Below are 19,703 nucleotides of genomic sequence, written 5' to 3'. Positions count from 1 at the left end.
AGCGCGGTAGCATAGTGGTTGGGCAGCGCGGTAGCATAGTGGTTGGGCAGTGCGGTAGCATAGTGGTTGGGCAGCGCGGTAGCATCATGATTGGGCAGCATGGTAGCATAGTGGTTAGCACAGTGGTTCACAGCTCCAGGGTCGCAGGTTCGATTACCGGCTGGGTCACTGTCTGCGGAGTCCGCACGTTCTCCCCGTGTCTGCGTGGGTTTCTTCCCGCAGTCCAAAGATGTGCGGATTAGGTGGATTGGCCATGCTAAAGTTGCCCTTAGTGTCCAAAAATGTTAAGTGGGGGTTACTGGGTTATGGGGATATGATAGGTACATGGGCTTGAGTAGGGTGCTCTTTGTAAGGGCCGGTGCAGAGTCGATGGGCCGAATGGCCTCCTGCACTGTAAATTCTATGATTCTATGAGTGCAAGACCGAAAGCTTCAACATGTCTCTTTTATTCAACAATACTAAAAAATACTTTTCAGGGCCAGTTCTGTTGTTCATCAATTGCTATTAATCGTGTAACCATTAAAAGGTAGGAATGTTGAACTTCATGTTATCTCCATCAGCTCCGCTTCCTAGTATGGCCTCCCGATGACATTACATCCCAGTAGCCATTTTCCTTTGTCTCATATATACTGTTGTGTATCTCATCCCCTACCCTTCCCACTCTTGTCCACATATTCTTATGTGGCATGGTGTCCAATTTTGTTCAATGATGTTCCTGTGAAGGAAGTTGGGATGTTTTACTATGTTAAAGGCAATACAAGTTGTTGCTGTGATGAGCACCTGTTAGTCCCTCTTTGGGTGATTTCCTCCACCCACTCCCAATTCCTCTGCCGTGGACACCACTGACCTTTCACTTTGTGTTGAAGGCCTCTGTTCTTCTCTTTGGCTGATGCTCTGTTCTCAAATTGAATCTCATCATCCAATTTATATTTCACCTCTTTTATCCTCCCTCTCTATTTTCAGTCTCATCCAGCCCCCCCACCCTCACCAAAGCCTTTTTAGCTGTCTTCACATCCCTTCAAGCTGTCCCTGAAATTGTTAATATATCCTTTAAAGCACATGGATATAAACACTACAATTACAAGCACAATAATTGCAACACAATTTTTCGAAAGAACAAATTGATGGTTTTAGCATTGAACAAATCAGTAGCGAGATGGCAGGACTGCAATTATCAATTAACAAATGCGGCAGGCACAATGTCTGGGGAAAGGGCTACAAACAAAGGAAGAAGAGGAGACCATGGATCAAGGTGTGGGATACCCCAAGTTCCACTGAAGTCAGAGAGTTTCAGACTTTCCAAAGCTAGAAGTGAGTAGTGGGCTAGCAAGGGTAGGGTGAAGCATCTTAGCAGTGATCAAAGGAGTAAAGCAGACAAGACCGTGATTAGAGAAAAGGGAAGACATATGCCCCATTAAATCAGGAGAAAGAGGGCTCACCGGCAGGCAAATGGAGGATTCCTGCCAAAATCAGAACAAAATGGATTAACACTAGTCACAAAAGGCCAGCATTTGATTTTAAATTAAAGTATTTGCCTGCCTTACCACCAAGAGAAACACACCTGGGTGACACATTTTGGAGGTGCAGCAACACCACCTAGTGTTAAGAAGGCTGGTGAAGTTCCCATGTGCACAGTAAAACATAAAAAACTGAATTTCATATACAATGTAATAATGTACAATTCATTATTCTGCTGAAGTGGAGCTGTGTACCCTAACGGCAGAGGTCATCAAATTGGGAGATGGAAGGAGGTTATGGGAACGGCACAAGGAGGGTGGACAGATCTAAACTAACGAGTAAGGGAATGACGAATGCTGACTTGAAGAGCCATAGGAGGCATTATGGAGTAATTCTTCATTACTGTCCATTCCCTATGTTTGGCATTGACCAAATCATTTTCTACTCCTTCTAAAGCATGGAATCAGAACATGGTCAAAAGGAGAGTTTTTTTGTGAGATCTTTGAAAGTTCAGAGGGAAAGAGTTAAAGAATTCCAGTAAGCAGAGGCTTAGTGACAGAACTGGAGAGGAAATAAGTAGATAAAAAGAAGTCTGATGTTAGGAAGAGCAGAAAGTGAACGTGAGGATGTAAGACTGATTGAAGTAGTAAATAATAAGACATACACAGCTGGAAAATTTGATCTAGCACTTGACTTTTCTGTCGGAACTCATTTTATATTGCTTTTAAGTGGCTACTTGAGCATTTTGTTCTGTGTGTGCCAACAAAAACATATCATGCTCTGTGAGGAAAAGAAACAGCTGCAAAGCAGGTCTTTGATTATGTAAATACTTAAATTTAATTCAAATTTCTGAACCTATAAAGTTTAATTAACTGCAGACACACTACCTCTTCTGTAAAACAACAATTTTTAAATTTGCAAATTCGGCCAAAAAATTCAAGACATGCTTATGGACAAAAGCAAATATGGTATTGGGAACATTTCAAATCGACCCAACAAAAGAATTTATCTTTCTGGAGGAACACTTCTATTCCCCCACCCACCAAATGTCAAATGTTCTCCCCTTCTCTCCCTAAGGCAATGATTCATGGTTAGGGTGTAGTTCCATTGACATCAGCTACCCAAGCGATCATGCAATACGTACAAACCTAGACAACCAGTGTTAGTCGGCTGTAAGGACATCACCTGCATGTATAATTATGCCCCCAGTAATTGATAGGGCATAAACCCTGAATTCAATTTATCTTCGTTGGCCTGCATTAACCCATTGTTGCATCAGTTGAAATCAGTTAATTCATCATAGACCAGAGATCACAATTTATTGACACTGCAATTCTGTACTACATCACAAAATTCATTATCTGCCCTCAAAACTTGTGTTATATGTACCTTGTTTAAGAAGTACAATAATACTGGCCAGTGTTAAAATGGCTAAGGAGCAATGAATTCTAGAAACCCATAATTCCAAAATATTATCCCCTGCCAGTAATCCCAATGGCTGAATGGACTAATTCTCGATGTGAGGACGATACTACCTTTGGTGGTCACTAGTAGTAACTCAGGAGTGCTACATAGATCCTGGTTACAATGAATCACCAGCAGAATAAAAACTGAGAACACTTCCATGTCTTACATTGGGCCATACAGCATGGGACAATGGACACAGGAATCTGCTTGAGAAAAGCTATTCGCGGGGGGGGGGGGGGGGGGGGGGGGGGGGGGGCGGCGGCGTGAATGATGCCTTCCTTGATATCTGCAAAATGTTTAAAACTGCTGGTGAAAAGATTTATTCAGCTATCAAGTGGTTGATGATTGTCTAAATAAAGGCAGCAGTCTTCAGAACTTTAGGTACAAATCGACCATTACATCAAGATGCAAACAATCAGGAACAATAAACAAACTAACCTCATGTCACACAGTAATATGTATAAGATGGGTGGTGCCTGGGTCACCACAGCGTACTCAACAAAAGACAGTACATTAGAAATGTCATTACAAATTGTTGGGAGGGTGACTTGTGGCTTATATATTTTACCCATGTGCACAAAAAGCTCTGGATCTGCTATCTTAAAAAATGTGGGTATTTAGTTATTTTACTTTGTATGTGCACGACCAGGGATTCTTAAAAGTCCTGTAGAACTGCTTCCTCATCAACTGTTTCTACCTCTTTGTATATTTTGATTGATGTGGGGTGTACTATGCTATTCCAGACAACAAATTTGCCCTTACGAATATATTTCTGTTGACAGGTCCTGAATCAAGATCTACAGTGCAGCCATTTAAAAATGGAAGTAATGGACTTAAAACGACAAATTCAGCATATGAATCAATTACTTTCTCTCCAAAAACCAGAGAACAGAAGAACGGAAAAGTAAAGCAGTTTTTAATTTGTACCAACATCTTAATATGAAAGACATTATTCACCCATGTCATTTCCAGTTTTATATTAAAATATAATTAAAGCGCTTGCTGCACAATTCAAGGAATTAAAGATTTTTTTAAATTATTTTGGGAAGTTGCACACCCACTGCTCATAATTTTATCAATGGATGCAAAAGCACAGGAGCACTAAAGGAGAGCATTCTCCTTATAACCCTCAGGTTGTGGTGGTATTAATTATTCTATTCTGGAACTTCCAACAGCCTTCATTAGTATTTTATTTTATTTTTGTTGCTGGTTACTTGTAATGAGGGGCACACCCTCATTAAGGGCCCTGTTGGTGATTGATTATATGATGTGGAGATGCCGGCGTTGGACTGGGGTGAGCACAGTACGAAGTCTTACAACACCAGGTTAAAGTCCAACAGGTTTGTTTCGCTGTCAGAAAGCTAGTGACATCGAAACAAACCTGTTGGACTTTAACCTGGTGTTGTAAGACTTCGTACATTGATTATATGGTTTATTGATATTATATCAAATGGCCTAATTCTGATTCAATATCTTATGTTAAGTGATAAGGGAGAGAAAACCTTTGTCGGTGTTTTAGCCAGTCTAGCCAGTAAGAGATCAAATAGCAACTATCAGATTCCTCTGATCTGAATTTTGTATTCACCTTGCGAGGCTTCGATATAGTTCATTCTGACTCAGGTGAGTTCAGATCAAGTAAAGTAGAATTCCTTTTATGGACAACGTGTACCTTTTATGTTAGGGTTCAGTTTGCAGCATTTTAACTTTGATCAGATGGGGGGGGGGGGGGGGGGGGAGAGTAGAGAATAACATTTTGAGGAGAAAAGGCAACATCAAATTATTAGATGTTTTGTAATGCTGGATGGTATCCCTGATCAACTTCGATCAAATCAACCAAAATATTGTTTTTCTGGTCTACCCTATTGGTTAATTTACTGCTGGTATATTAGCAATAAGGTTAAGTTACATAAAAGTGTCTTGACCTTCAGAACAAACTGTTAATACTCCCTGTGTGGCTGTAACTCAGTGAGGATTTTAACCACTGCATTAAGGAAGAAAAATATCTCCTTGGTGTTTTCCGTAAAACGGGAAATGTGTAGTCATGTGTGAAACCTCACATCATTTTACATGTATGATATATTAGGACCGGCACCATAATTGTTTGTTTTGCTTTCACTTTACAGGCTTATAAACACTTTGCTGCCTGCATTCTGCCAACAGTATCAAACAATGAAAGAAGCTGGACTTGCTTCGGCAGCTGCTGAGGATGCTTTTGTGCAAGTGGAGCAGTTAGTACAACAGGAGAAAGGGATTACATGGGAAGATCAGATTATGAAATTACCAGAACAGTTATCTGATGGACAGCTAAACATTTCCTCGATCATGAATTACTCCCAGCTCACCTATTGCCAGGCTGCACCGTGTAGTAAGTAAACTGTTCTTAAGCTATAATTTATAGCATGTTTTAATTAACTGGAAGAATGAAGCATTGCCAGAATGTAGATCATGCATTTCCCAGCATACTTTTGTGATTTGCTGCTGAAACAATTGCTGTAGCTTGGGCATATTATGTTAATATTTCATTTATGTCAGCAGAAAACAACTTTACCGATCAAGTTTTATTCCTTACGTAGCAAAGCTGATCAGAATAGTATACATCTCTACTTAATTCTTCCCCAGTCTAAACCTAAACCTTCAAATAAAAGCAAAATACTGCAGACTCTGCAAATCTGAAATAAAAACGGAAAGCGCTGGATAAACTCAGCAGGCCTGGCAGCATCCGTGGAGAGAAAAGCAAAAGTTTTGAGTCCATATGACCCTTCTACAGAACTGATTATAGTCCTAATCCTTATTGGATAATACCCCAGTTAACCCTACAGTTTATGAATTAGTTGCCAAGAAAATTCTATTTATAAGTATAAAATTATATTTTTGTTAATGCTGGTCAGTATTAACGTAAACGTGGTTTCCCATTTTCTACTCGGTAGCATTATCAAATGAAGTGGGCGGCATGGTAGCACAGTTGTTAACACTGTTGTTTCACAGTTCCAGGGTCCCAGGTTCGATTCCCGACTTGGGTCACTGTCTGTGCGGAGTCTGCATGTTCTCTGTGTCAGCGTGGGTTTCCTCCAGGTGCTACAGTTTCCTCCCACAAGCAAAGATGAGCAGGTTAGGTGGATTGGCCATGCTAAATTGCCCTGAGTGTCCCTAAAGGTTAGGTGGGGTTACTGAGTTACGGGGATAGGGTGGAGGTGTGAGCTAAGTAGGGTACTCTTTCCAAGGGCTGGTGCAGACCTAATGGGCCGAATGGCCTCTCTGCACTGTAAATTCTAAGAAAAATAAGTTATTTCGGACTAATATGCATAATTCATTTAGCCTGTTTGGTTGATGTTAAGTGAAATAAGTTAACTCTGAATGCGGGATTACCACTCCACCCACCCCCGCACCGTGTTTTGCGGCGGTAGTGGCATCCCGCTATTGGTCAGTGGCAGGATCTTCTGGCCCGCAGCTATCAACGGCTTATTTTGTGGCTCGCCCCTCCGCCGGGGGTGGGGGGTTCACCTTCGGCTGGACCAGACGATCTCGCTGTAGGAACATTTCCGACTGATTCCTTTTGAAATTCAAATCGAAGGAAGAATGAGAATGCTTAATTTGTCACATTGTATTTTTTTGTTCTGTTAGCACAGTGTGAAGTACTTGAAGCTGAAGAAAAGGCACATTGGGGGTATCGACTGTGAATCCTGGCTAACATGACAAAAAATACAAAATTGTTGACTTCTTTGAAGTCCCCATCAGATAACATGTTTTTCTAAATCCTGCTGTTTTTTTCTGAAGGGAAGAAATAGCAAATAGATTTTTCCACTCAAATCCATACCTGCCCTCAGCCACCCACTTGTATCTCAACAAAAGGGCATTCTTAATATCAGTCTAATTAATGTTGCTGAGATAGAATCAGGATTACGATGGCTGAACCTAGTATTGCTTTTGCCTGGTGTTAAAGCAGGGGCCAGTTGATAGAGGGCAGAGCAGGATCCATATCTGTTTTTAATATTTTCTTTCTCCATCAGACAGCATCACAGTTAATTGCATTTCTTGTATGCTAGCCTGTTTGAAATCTGTTACTTCAGCAGAGAGGGTATCAAACCTGAAACCTCCTTGTGTGACATATTGTGATGGTGCTTTTTAACTTTAAACAATTATTGTTATATTTTTGGATCATCTTGCCATTTTCATTTTAGATATATTTATGTGTTTCTGACTATTCTTGTAATTATGCCTTTGTTACATTCTGGGGAATGTTTATATAAACTTAGGTGAGGCAGCACGGTAGTGCAGTGGTTAGCACTGCTGCCTTGCACTGAGGACCCGGGTTTGATCCCAACCCCGGGTCACAGTCTGTGTGGAACTTGCAAATTCGCCCCGTGTCTGCGTGGGTCTTGTCCCCATAACCCATAGATGAGCAGGGTAGGTGGATTGGCCACCCTAAATTGCCCCTTAATTGGAAAAATGTTTTAAAAACATAACCTAGGTAATTTTGATAGTGCACCCAGCCAGCAAGCCTTTTCTTAGAGTCACTAACAGCTCCTTCATTTTTGGATTGTCCTCATGCCTTTGAGAAGTGGCAGAGTTTCACAACGTCAGACCTTGAGATCTAATTTTTGACCTGAATAATATCTGGTCCCAGTTATTGACCCAAGAACTTCAAAAGTTCTAAACTGATTCTGACATAATCCAGGCTAATTAATACTCCTTAAAAAATTACTGGGCTTCATGATTTTAAGTTACTGCGAGACAAATGTGAAAGGAGCTGCTAGTAGCCATAACTGAATAAATCCCAGACTATTTGTATTTGAATTGTATATTTGGCTCCCCCACTCAAGTCAATTGCCCAGAGACAACTGAGTAAGTATCCTTATAATATTTATACTAAATTAAGCCGGAACATAAAGGTTTACATGATAAAACTTGAATACCCCATTTAAATTAGCCAGAAATGGTTTATTTTCGGCACAATTCATTATTCTTGCTTTATCAAGGTTCAAATATCATTAACATCACACTGACCCTAACCACATTGTGTGCATCCTTTTTACCATTTTTCGCGCTTAAATGTAATGTTCCATGGTTGCCTAATCAACGTGTTTTAGTGGACCTATCAGTAGTACAAAAACTACGCTTATTCAAACTATTTTTTCATGGTAACTGTTAAAATCTTTTGCAACAAAGATGAAACCTTCACAGAGGAGCTCACATGCCCTTTATTTACACTAATGTCCTGAACCTGGGTAAACGGGGCATAATTTCAAAGTTTGAGATTATACACAACGTAGAAATTTAGTGAACAGTGAGTTCAGGGGAAGATATACTGGGGAAATGGGCAGATACATGGTAAATGCAAGTTATGCAGAAAAGTGAGAAGTGATGCAATTTGGTAAGAAGAATGAGAAGAAGAAATATAAACTAAATGGTGCAGGAATAGAGAGACTTAGGGGTGTACACACAAATCTTTGAAGGTCGCAAAAGCATGGTTCAATTCCCGTACCAGCCTCCCCGAACAGGTGCCGGAATGTGGCGACTAGGGGCTTTTCACAGTAACTTCATTTGAAGCCTACTTGTGACAATAAGCGATTTTCATTTCATGTTAAAGGAGCATACAGGACTCTTGGCTTTATAAATAAAGCCGTAGAGTAAAAAATCAAGAAAGTTATATTTATAAATCGCTAGTTAAACCATAGCTAGAGGATTGTGTTCAGATCTGTACATCATACTTTAGGGACAATATCGAGGCCTGAGATGGTGCAGAGGTGATGTACTCGGATTGTACGAGGGATGTCAAACGTAGCATGGAGAGATGTTGCCATTTGCTTTTAAGAAGAGACGAGGGGAGATTTAATAGAGGTTCAAGATCATGAAGAGTTTTGAGAGAGTTAATTGGGAAGAACTGTGGAAAGGGTCAATAATCACATGGTACAAATTTAAGGTAAATGACAAAAGAACCATGGATCTTTCATGATAGCTTTTTTTAATGTGGCAAATTGTGACCTGGAGTGCAATAGTTGAACGATAGTGAAAGCAGATTTCAAATCATGGCTCTTGAAGGGGATTATATTTTTAAATATCTTTATGATCTATATTTATGTTAACATGCAGGTGTTAAATCAATATTTGTGACCTCTCAGCATGTATTTTCCTCAATCTGTGATGAAATGTTATCTTGATAGAACCACCTTAAAGAAGTTTAATTAGTTGTGCAATAAACATCTTTTAGGTCGAATTTTTGACAACTTTATCTGCAATTTATAAAAATTCTGATCTGAGAGAATCTTATTTGGTAAAGATACACAGTCAACTTTCTTCCACCAGATAAATATACAAAACTTCTTAATCTTGCGTTTGATAGCTTCAGCATGTCTTCTCACCTATTTAAACATACATTTTGCCTGCATTTTAATTCCATGTGTGTTAATTGCTGCAGGAGGATCTGTCGTGCCTCAAATATTTTTTTTAATGTGTTTAGGCTCAAAAAGAACCCCTTCCAGAAGTCAACAGGAAATGACTGTAAAAGTCAAAAAGGATAAATCTCCTCATCAATTAAAACCAGCAGCAGGTAGGTGAAATATTGTTCCATTTTATTAAAACATTCAATGGTGCATTTTGTTAGTGTGCCCGCATATCATATCAATGTATCTCAAATCGGCTTTACATAACGGAAAGTGGGAAGATGGCAGACAAACTGAACAGGCATTTTGCATGGATTTTCACTATAGAGGGTACAACTAGCATCCCAAAAATAGCTGTAAATCAGGAAATGTAAGACAGGAAACTCAAAAATTATAATCACCAGGGACGTGGTAGTGAACAAATTGTTGGGGCTGCTGGGTAACAAATCCTGGGGCCTTGAAAGAAGTGGGCTGGATTCTCCGATTTTGGGGCTATGTTCGGAGGCTCCGTGGCGTTTTATGTGGGAAAAATCGGCGAGGCCCCAGCACCGATCCTTCGACCAGTGAGGGGCTAGCAGCCGCGCCACATAAAACGCACGGCCTTCTCGATTTAAACAGCCAGAGAATTGTCGGGTCCGTGGCCGCACACGCACACGGCGACGACCTGCAGCGGTCACGCCATACAACATGGCACCGGCCTTGCGCAGACCTGACCTGCGTGCCCGCGGACACCTCCTCAAAAGTCCCCCCAGCACTCGCTGAAACCCCCCCCCCCCCCCCCCGGGTCGGCAGCACAGCTCCCGCCCAACTGTGCCAGCGCTGGACACAGTTCACAGCCACCACGCGGGGTTCCCGACTGCTGAGACCACACGTGCCCCGTGTGGTCAGGAACTCGGCCCATCGGGGACGGAGCATTGGGAAGGGCCTTCAGGTAACGTCCTGATGGCGTGTGGCGTACTCCTCGATGATGACATTTTGGAGGGGCGGAGCAAGCGCCGCCCCCAATTCAGTCATAATAAGGGATTTGGCCCTGGTCGCCGATTAAATCAGCAGCAGCAAGCGGAGAATCCCTCCCGTGGTTAGGGAGATAGTTGATGTATTGGTTTTAATTTTCAAAAATTCCTAGATTCGGTGAAGGTTCCATTATTTAAAAAGAGAGGGAGACAAAAAAAAAGTGGGAAACTATAGGCCAATTAGCCTAACATCTGTCCTCGGGAAAATGTTGGAAGCTATTATTAAAGATGTTAAAGCAGGGCATTTGGAAAAAATCGAGACAATCAGGCAGAGTTAACAGTTTTGTGAAAGGAAAATCATGTTTAGCCAATTTATTGGGGTTCCTTGAAGGAGTCACGTGCTGTGGATAATGGGGAGACGGTGGATGTGGTGTACTTAGATTTCCAGAAGACCACATAAGTGGTTATTGTGGAAAATAGAAGCTCATGGTGTAGGAAATAACATATTGGCATGGATTAAAGATTGGCTAGCTAACAGGAAACAGTTGGCATAAATGGGTCCTATCTGGTTGGCGGGATGTGATGAATGGTGTGTCACAGGGATCTGTGCTGTGGCCTTGACTTTTTACAATAAAAAAAATTAAGAAGAAGCTTATAATCGAAATTGTGAGAGATTACAGAGCTCTGAGATTCAAAAGGATCATGGTGTCCTAGTGCATGAATCACACAAGGCTAGTATACAGGTAGAACAAGTAATTCTGAAAGCTAATCGAATGTTATTGCTTATTGTGAGGGGAATTTATCATAAAGTAAGAGGGTTATGCTTCAGTTGTACAGGGAACTGGTGAGACCACATCTGGATTACTGTGTACAATATTGGTCTCCTTATATGAGGAAATATGAGAAGGTATTTTGGACTAATATCTGGAATGGGCAGATTGTCTTATGAGGAAAGGTTGGACACATTAGGCTTGCATTCTTTGGAGTTAAAAAGAATAGGAGGGACTTGTTTGAAACCTTTAAGATACTGAGAGGTCTTGACAAAGTAGATGTGGAGAGAATGTTTCCTCTTGTGGGAGAATCTAGAATTAGGCATCATAGTTTAAAAACATAAGAGGCTGCTTATTTAATACAGGTGAGGAGAAATGTTTTCTCTTGGGGGGGGTGGGGGGTGAATCTTTGAAACTGTCTTCGTCAAAGGGAAGTGGAAGCAGAGTCTTTGTATCTTTTTAAGGCAGAGCTAGATAGATTGTTGATTGACAAGGGGGTGAAAGGTTATCGGAGGTAGGAAGGAATGTGGTGTTGAGGTTACAATCAGATTAGCCATGAACTTATTGAATGGTGGAGCAGGCTCGAAGGGCCGAGTTGATTCATTCCATTCCAAACTGCATAGCATATTGGTCGATAAATTAATGATGGATCTCTGCTTTTAGTTTAAGAAAAATACAATTATATTTACAACTATTGGGATGAAGATTAATGAAATAAATGCCTGAAGGAGAGGGTTCTTTGTGTGCTTGAAGAGGGTTTGAAGTGTACAGAGCGATTTTTGTTCAAAGTACTCATTGTTCAATTTTCAAACTGCAATGGTTTTTTTTACCCCTGGTCAGTGCTCCTGGCAATGTTAGAACAAACCCTGCACCCTGGAGAAGCTCTAGTGATGCATGTCAGCTGATGTTTGGACTGGGGATGGAGCAATCTGGAGATGTCCAACCCTAAGCAAAGTAACTGTTGCTTGTGACAGTTTTCTTGTGGTTAAGCACCTTCTGATCTACTTTAGGCTAGTCCAAGGCAGCAGGCCCATTCAACAAATGGAGCTACTCAATACACACATGCAAGAGTTTCTTTCTATTACTACAAAAGCAAAATACTGCGAACTCTGGAAAACTGATATAAAAACTGAGCGGTTTTGCTCAGTGGGCGAGACAGCTGGGATGTGATACAGAACAAGGCCAGCAGTGCGGGTTCAGTTCCTGTATCAGCTGAGGTTATTCATGAAGGTGTGCCTTCTCAACCTTGCCCCTCGCCTGAAGTGTGATGATCCTCAGGTTCAACAGCCAGCAGTCAGCTCTCCCCCTTCAAAGGGGAAAGCAGCCTATGGTCATTTAGGACTATGGCGATTTTACCTTACCTTACTGTGAACTCTGGAAAACTGAAAGAAAAACAGAAAATGTTGGATACACTCAGCAGATCAGGCAGCAGCATCTTTGTAAATAGATAAAGAGGTTGACTACTTTTCATTACAACTACAAGACAGGAGAACGGTGGTAATTCCACCTTGGAAGGTGGGAAGTCTTCTGGCCAGGGAACTGGCATGGAAGAAGAGCTTGAGATCATCATCTATCAAAATGATACCAAGCTCATTTTTCACCACCATGGCTACTACTTTGGCCAGGAGCCTTTTCCCTGTACAGTAGATCTTTTCTCCTGTCTTCATCCAACCAAATCCTGAGCTGTCCGTTCACTGAGCCAACAGACAACATATTAAAGCTTGCTGTAACATAATACTTATGGTACTGGACTAGTGAGCCAGGAGAGGAGTTAAATTCAGTTAATAAGTAAATGAGTAAAAAGCTAGTATCCGTATCATCAAACATTTAGTCACAATTTGTAATCTCGAGCTGCAGTATATCCCTTAGCCTACCATTACCATCAAGCCAAGGGACCAATGAGGAATGCAAGAGCTTACCAGGGACAGCATTAAGCATATCTTAAAAATAACCCAACAATAGTGCGAAATACCTGTGTTACAGAACTAGCCATGCCGCTAACCAAGCTGTTCCAGTACAGCTACAACACTGGCATTTACCTGACAATGTGTAAAATTGGCCAGGTATGTCTGTTCTGCACAAAACCGTTCAAGTCCAATTGTCCAATCTACTCTCGATAATCAGCAAAGTATAGAAAGGTGATGGTGCTATCTAAGTGCCTCTTACACATCAATAACCTTCACGTTGATATTCAATTTGGGTTCCACTTGGACTATGACTCCGGACCTCTCTGAGTGCTTTGACATCAAGTCATCGTTCTACCATGTGTGACACCAAGGCACCCGTGCAAAATTGAAGTCAACATGGGGGAAATGTCTTTACTAACTAGCACAAAGGACCATCGTCAGGCCATAATTCAAATGTTCATTATGTTTAATTCCACTAGCAATTCGTTAGATAAGTGAATCAATCCCTACCTGCAGGCAGCAAAACCTGGACAACAGTGGCAAGTAACATTAGAGCCGCACAAGTGCCAGGCTATGACCATCTCCAACAGGATTCAAACCACTTCCCCTTGGCATTTATCAATGTTATCATCGTTGAATCCTGTATTGTCAACATTTTCGGAGTCGCCATTGCCCAGAAACCTAACTGGTTGGATTAGGTGCTGCTGCCACCTCCAATTATGTGCCATCTTGTCCTGTAAGAGAGAGAGAATTATGTCAGTGAGTGTGGTACAATATTGTGTCTTCATGATTGAATGCAAGCTATCAAGAGTGTGACACTTATTTTTTTTTTTTTAATTTAGAGTACCCAATTCATTTTTCCTAATTAAGGGGCAATTTAGCATGGCCAATCCACCTAACCTGCACATCTTTGGGTTGTGGGGGCGAAACCCACGCAAGCACGGGGAGAATGTGCAAACTCCACACGGACAGTGACCCAGGGCCGGGATCGAACCTGGGACCTCGGCGCCGTGAGGCAGCAGGGCTAACCTGCTGCGCCACCGTGCTGCCCTAGAGTGTGACACTTATAGCAGTCCTAAATACAAGGATGAGTAATGCTATGAGGTTAGATACGAGACACGATTGATGTTGGTCGGTGAATATTGGAGGTTTGTGCCTTGAGCACTATCAGAGGCTAGTGGCACAATTAGCAGGATATGCACTTAAAGATACATTTCATTGACATTGGCCACTTGCATATGGTCATTGAACTTCTTGCAGCAATGCATCCAGTCCCTCGGGGCTAGATTCCTGCAATTGATTGCAACAGCTATTTGGTCCCACTGCCCTTGCAAAGTTTGTCAGAATGGCCTGGTCCCCGCTAAGTCGTTTACATGTCACTTGCTCTCCACCATCAGAAAATCGTGAAGCCTGTTCTCAGTCACGTTGTGCATTCTTGTGACATGTGGAAATGCTCACTTAAGGGCCTTATCACACTGCCGCTACCATTCAACCACAAGCAAAACTTGTCGGATTTGCTTGTGGACTAGTGAGGGTGGGGTATCCTCGTTCAAAAGCACTCACTGTCTGGATGAGGGGCCCTGCATCCAGAGGAGGGGGGTGCCTGGCTGAGAGCCAACCCCCATCCCACCATCACTTGGCTTTCTCTCAGGATCTCACGATAAATCTTGGTGAAGACCCAAGTGTAATACTGGCAGTAGTGTGACAATTGGAGGATTTTAGGAAATTGGATTATAAATGTAGTGTATAATTTAAGGGTTAAACGCCTGCAGAGACTTTTTTTATTTTGAAGAGATGAGGGAAGTGGAACTAAGAGAACGCAGGGTTATTTTGTGAAGAGCTATGAAGAGAGACGGGGTGGAGAAAGGCTTTTTGGAGTGAGGTCCGATCTCTGATCTGGCAACCCTTGCATTTCTTGAGAACACAAGTAAAGGCAGAGAGGCAGTGAGTTTGCGGAAGCTTTGAGAAAAGAAAAGCTGAGTTCCCATCTGCCTGACTGAGGGTTCACGATTCTTTTCCAAATAAGGTGGGTGAAAAAGTGATACTATTTTAAAAACAGAGCAGCCTTGTCCAGAAATTAGGGAAATATTGAAACAAATCAAGTGAAGCAACCATTTGAAGCAACTTTCAGATAGAGTAAGGGGTTCTGAACAGCCAGAATCTGCTGTGTAATGCAAGTATCACTTTAGGGCTTGCTTGTTTGAGCTGGATTGAGAGTTGTATGTGTATTTACTTGTTGATTAATGGGAAATTAAATAGTGCTTTTAAGATGGATGGGTGCGCTGTTCTTTTCAGGTTTGAAGTTAGTAAGTTTAATATTGTTCTTCATATTGTTTTAAAATAACCAAGCTCTATTTCTTCATGCAATCACTCCTGGAGAGAATCGATCTTTCCACAGTCTTAAAAACTAAAATAAAATATTGAGCTTTTCAGCTAGGTCACTGGGGATCATAATAGTATGTTGGCATTGTCGTTAATGGAAGGCTGCCAGCCTCTGAGCAGGATTTCTGCCCTACTGAGAATAATCCTGCAATGCAAAGGACCCCCCACCGCCAACTAGGTACTTAAATCCCTCCGAGTTCCTGGAGTTCAGGTTGGTGGGGGTGTCGCTTATCAAACTCCCACCACTTCATTAAATTCCACCTGAGGTGTGTGACATTGAGAGCAGTGATACACAATTAGTGCAAGCTAATATGCCTGTTTTTATGAAGGTGACAAAACTCACTCATTGGTCTTGCATCAATTAGAGGAAAAATAATGGCATCAAATATCAGAAGTAAACTTGGCCATTATCTATGTGATAATGTCATGGTAAATAACAGCCAACATGGATCCAGAAGAAGAAAAACAAATTAATTACTTAAGTACTCTCAAGAAAGGGAAAAACTGTGTCTCAGAATATAGTTGCAAGAAATCTAGGAGTTGGCAGAAGTTCAGTGAGCCAATATGCTGATCTGTTGGAGAACTGAGGTGTCAGAGAACCAGGGATTGAGGGTATTGAAATGAAGTGACTGAAACATAGACATGCAGAATATAGTTGGTTGGATGGAAAAGGTAGATGCAGATTTGTATTTTTATGTTTATTCTTTTGTGGGATGCTGGCATTGCTGGCTAGAACAGCATTTATTACCCATCCCTAATTGTCCTTGAGAACGTGGTGGTGAGCTGCCTTCTTGAACTGCAGCAGTCCGGTGCGTTGTAGGAAGACACTGTTAGGGAAATGTTCCAGATTTTGTCCCAGCAACAGTGAAGGAATGGTAACATAGTGTGGATACGGTGTCCCATTATAGTATGATAGGGCATAGTGGGGTTTGGAAAGAACTTGGAAGGTGGATGTGTTGCCAGGCACCTGCAGCCCTTGTCCTTCAAAATGACAGAGACCACTTGTTTGGAAGATACTGTTGCAGAAACTTGGTGAGTTGTTGCTGTGCATCTTGTAGATGGTACACACTGATACTGCTGTGCGACAGTGGTGGGGGGAGTGAATGTTGAAGGTGATGGATGGGGTGCCGAACAAGTGAGCTTATTTATTTTTTCATGGGGTGTGGGAGTCATAGGCAAGACAGCCGACCTAAGGGCGCTTGAACTGAGTGGCTTGTCGGAATCTTTGAGGGGGCATTAAAGAGTCAACCAAATTGCAGTAGATCTGGAGTCACGTGCAGGCCAGGCCAGGTAAGGATGGTAGATTTCCTCCCCTAAAGGACATTGGTGAACCAAATGGGTTTTTACGGCAATTGACAATGGTTTCATTGTCAGTTTTATTGAGCGTAGCTTTATATTCCAGATTTAAATTGGATTTAAATTCCACCAGCTGTTGAAGGGGCATTTGAACCAATGTCCCAAGAATATTAACCTGGGCTTTGGGATTACTAGTCCAGTCCATTTTCACTATGTCACCATCTCCTTTAAGGGCAGCTTTGTCCAGGATTGCATCCAGCTTGAGTCTTTGTTGGAGTTTCACTCATCCAGGCCAAGCAGAGTGTATTCCATCACCAGTGCATACTGGTGTTCCCCCTTCATATAAGCAAAAGTTTTAATCCTATCCACTGTTTCTATAACCTATTATTCCTTCAACTCCCTATCCAACTGATTTGTAAACATTGGCATGTTTCTAACTCTAGTATTGGATTGGATTTGTTTATTGTCACGTGTACCGAGGTACAGTGAAAAGTATTTTTCTGCGAGCAGATCATTAAGTACATGAGAAGAAAAGGGGATAAAAGAAAATACATAATAGGGCAACACAACATATACAATGTAACTACATAAGCACTGGCATCGGATGAAGCATACAGGGTGTAGTGTTAATTAAATCAGTCCATAAGAGGGTCATTTAGGAGTCTGGTGACAGTGGGGAAGAAGCTGTTTTTGAGTCTATTCGTGCGTGTTCTCAGACTTCTGTATCTCCTGCCCGATGGAAGAAGTTGGAAGAGTGAGTAAGCCGGGTGGGAGGGATCTTTGATTATACTGCCCGCTTTCCCCAGACAGCGGGAGGTGTAGATGGAGTCGATGGGTGGGAGGCAGGTTTGTGTGATGGACTGGGCGGAGTTCACGACTCTATGAAGTTTCTTGCGGTCCTGGGCCGAGCAGTTGCCATACCAGGCTGTGATGCAGCCTGATAGGATGCTTTCTATGGTGCATCTGTAAAAGTTGGTAAGAGTCAATGTGGACATGCCGAATTTCCTTAGTCTCCTGAGGAAGTATAGGCGCTGTTGTGCTTTCTTGGTGGTAGCGTCGACGTGGGTGGACCAGGATAGATTTTTGGAGATGTGCACCCCTAGGAATTTGAGTTGCCTCAAGTAGTGCATCCCGCAACCTTGTAATACTCTATAAAAGGTTTCTCCTGCTGTGTTCTTTAATTCTCTTACAATTAATCTTTAATCTATTTCCTGTTATACGAATACAATATTAAAATATCTTGAACATCACACAAGAAAATAACTTTCAATTGCCCCTTAAACAACGCTAATCAATAAACTGACACAATAACCCTTAATGGCTAACTTTACTTATGCTCAAACAGTAGAACCATCTCAATCATTTTTAAATACAATCGCAGGCCCAAGCATACTTGCTTCAGAGATGTTCTTTGAGACTGTTTTAAGAGATAGACCTAAATTCTGTCAGAACAATGCAGGATCTCTAGCTGAAGTCTTCAGAAACTATCTTCATGGTTTAACTTCCACAAACCAACTGAACAATCTGCTTCTCTGTTAAAATACCTGGTACTCTAGCTCCTCCCATTAGTTACATCATCTTACTAACTGAACACAAATTTCTCTAATTAAATACTCCACAGGAAACCCCTTAATCCAAACAAAACTCCCATTAGCCCAAGCTTTTATGGTGCTTTAATTGTACCACTGGCTCCCAAAATCCTTTCAAACCAGGATTCTTTAAAAACACTACTGCAGCAGTCATACACACACTAACCCAGGCTTTTAACCCTTACTGCACCAAATACATATCATACAATATATCTAAATTCCTACATTCATCTCAAAGTCTATGCGCATCCTTTCAATAACTATATGTTTCAATCCCTCCAATCTGATTTTCTGCCCAACCGCGGTCCTGAAACAGCTCTTTTTAAAGACAAGTAACATTCAGAATCACACCGTGAAGAAGAGGACCGTCAGCCCATCGTATCTGCACCGACACGTGATAAACACACGACCTACCTACCTAATCCCATTTGCCAGCACTTGGCCCATGGTCTTAATTATCCTTCCTGTCCTAGTTGAGCACCCCATCTACTCCGTCAACCAGCTGGGTAGCACTGCACAACTTGTTTCCATTCTTACCAATCTAATCGTGGATAGAGAATTATCTGCAATAACTTCTCTTTCAACTCCTGCTCTGTTAGCTCAGGAGTTCCTCAAGGAGCTATCCTCGGGCACCATCTATTTCTCATCTGCATGCTACCCCTCTGTAATATAATCCAAAATACAATGTCAGGTTCATCTCACAGCCACCTCTGCTGTCATTGCTTTGCCACAATGCTTGGATGATACCCAATATTGGATGAGAAGATTGTTGTCCAACTAAATATTGAGAAGATTAAAGCTATTGTTCTTATTCACTACCGTAAAATCCATTCCCTATCCATTGTTGCATCTCTGGGCAAGCTGAACAGGACAGTGTGCAACCTCTGTGTTGTTAACCACAAGATAACATTTTTACCTTCCTTCAGTTCTTATGCTGTTGAAATATTAGTTGCCTCCAGACTTTATTATCCTAATACACTTCCCACCGGCCTCCCATCTTATACCCTATATAAATTTGAGCACATCCAAAATTATGTTGTCTGTATCTGAACTCGCTCCAAACTTCATTTGCCCTGTGCTTGCTGGCGAGTTCCATGTTTGACATTGCCTTAATTTTAAAATTCTTGTTTTCAAATCTCCACATGTCCTCGCCCATCCCTATCTCTGTAGCCTCCTCCAGCCTTACAAATCTATAAAATCCCTCTTATCTTCCAATTCAGGTCTTTTGCACATCCCTGATTTTAATTGGCCTAGCTTTGGCAGCCACATTTTCAATTGCCTTGGTCCTAACTCCGGAATTTCCTCCTTAAACCTCTCTGTGTCTCTATCTCTCTTTTTCTCTCTCTCTGAAGACACTCCTTGAAACTCATTCGGAAGAGGCACACAGTCACAAATACATTTGCCAGTTACATGGCCCCCTCACATTAATCCCTGGCCAAACCATCCTCCCACGGCCTCTAACCATTAACTGCTGGAAGTAATACCCGCTTTAGGAGTGGGT

The 19,703-nt window shown here is 41.7% G+C and overlaps 1 protein-coding gene across 2 annotated transcripts in view; it reads left to right on the top strand.

The window, feature by feature from the left end:
• LOC140384706 (kinesin-like protein KIF18A) overlaps positions 1 to 19,703 on the top strand; it is a 117,338-nt gene that overhangs the window by 77,691 nt on the left and 19,944 nt on the right. For both annotated transcript variants that reach the window (XM_072466656.1, XM_072466654.1), the window contains 3 exons: positions 3,708 to 3,829; positions 5,049 to 5,290; positions 9,383 to 9,472. In XM_072466656.1, the coding sequence (XP_072322757.1) occupies positions 3,708 to 3,829; positions 5,049 to 5,290; positions 9,383 to 9,472 (454 nt within the window). The remainder of the gene's footprint in view (positions 1 to 3,707; positions 3,830 to 5,048; positions 5,291 to 9,382; positions 9,473 to 19,703) is intronic.

The sequence above is a fragment of the Scyliorhinus torazame genome, chromosome 10 (genome assembly GCF_047496885.1).
Source record: "Scyliorhinus torazame isolate Kashiwa2021f chromosome 10, sScyTor2.1, whole genome shotgun sequence".
In the NCBI taxonomy this organism is placed as follows: domain Eukaryota; kingdom Metazoa; phylum Chordata; class Chondrichthyes; order Carcharhiniformes; family Scyliorhinidae; genus Scyliorhinus; species Scyliorhinus torazame.
Note: the sequence above shows the minus strand (reverse complement) of the source record. Positions and strands in the feature narration are given on the sequence as shown.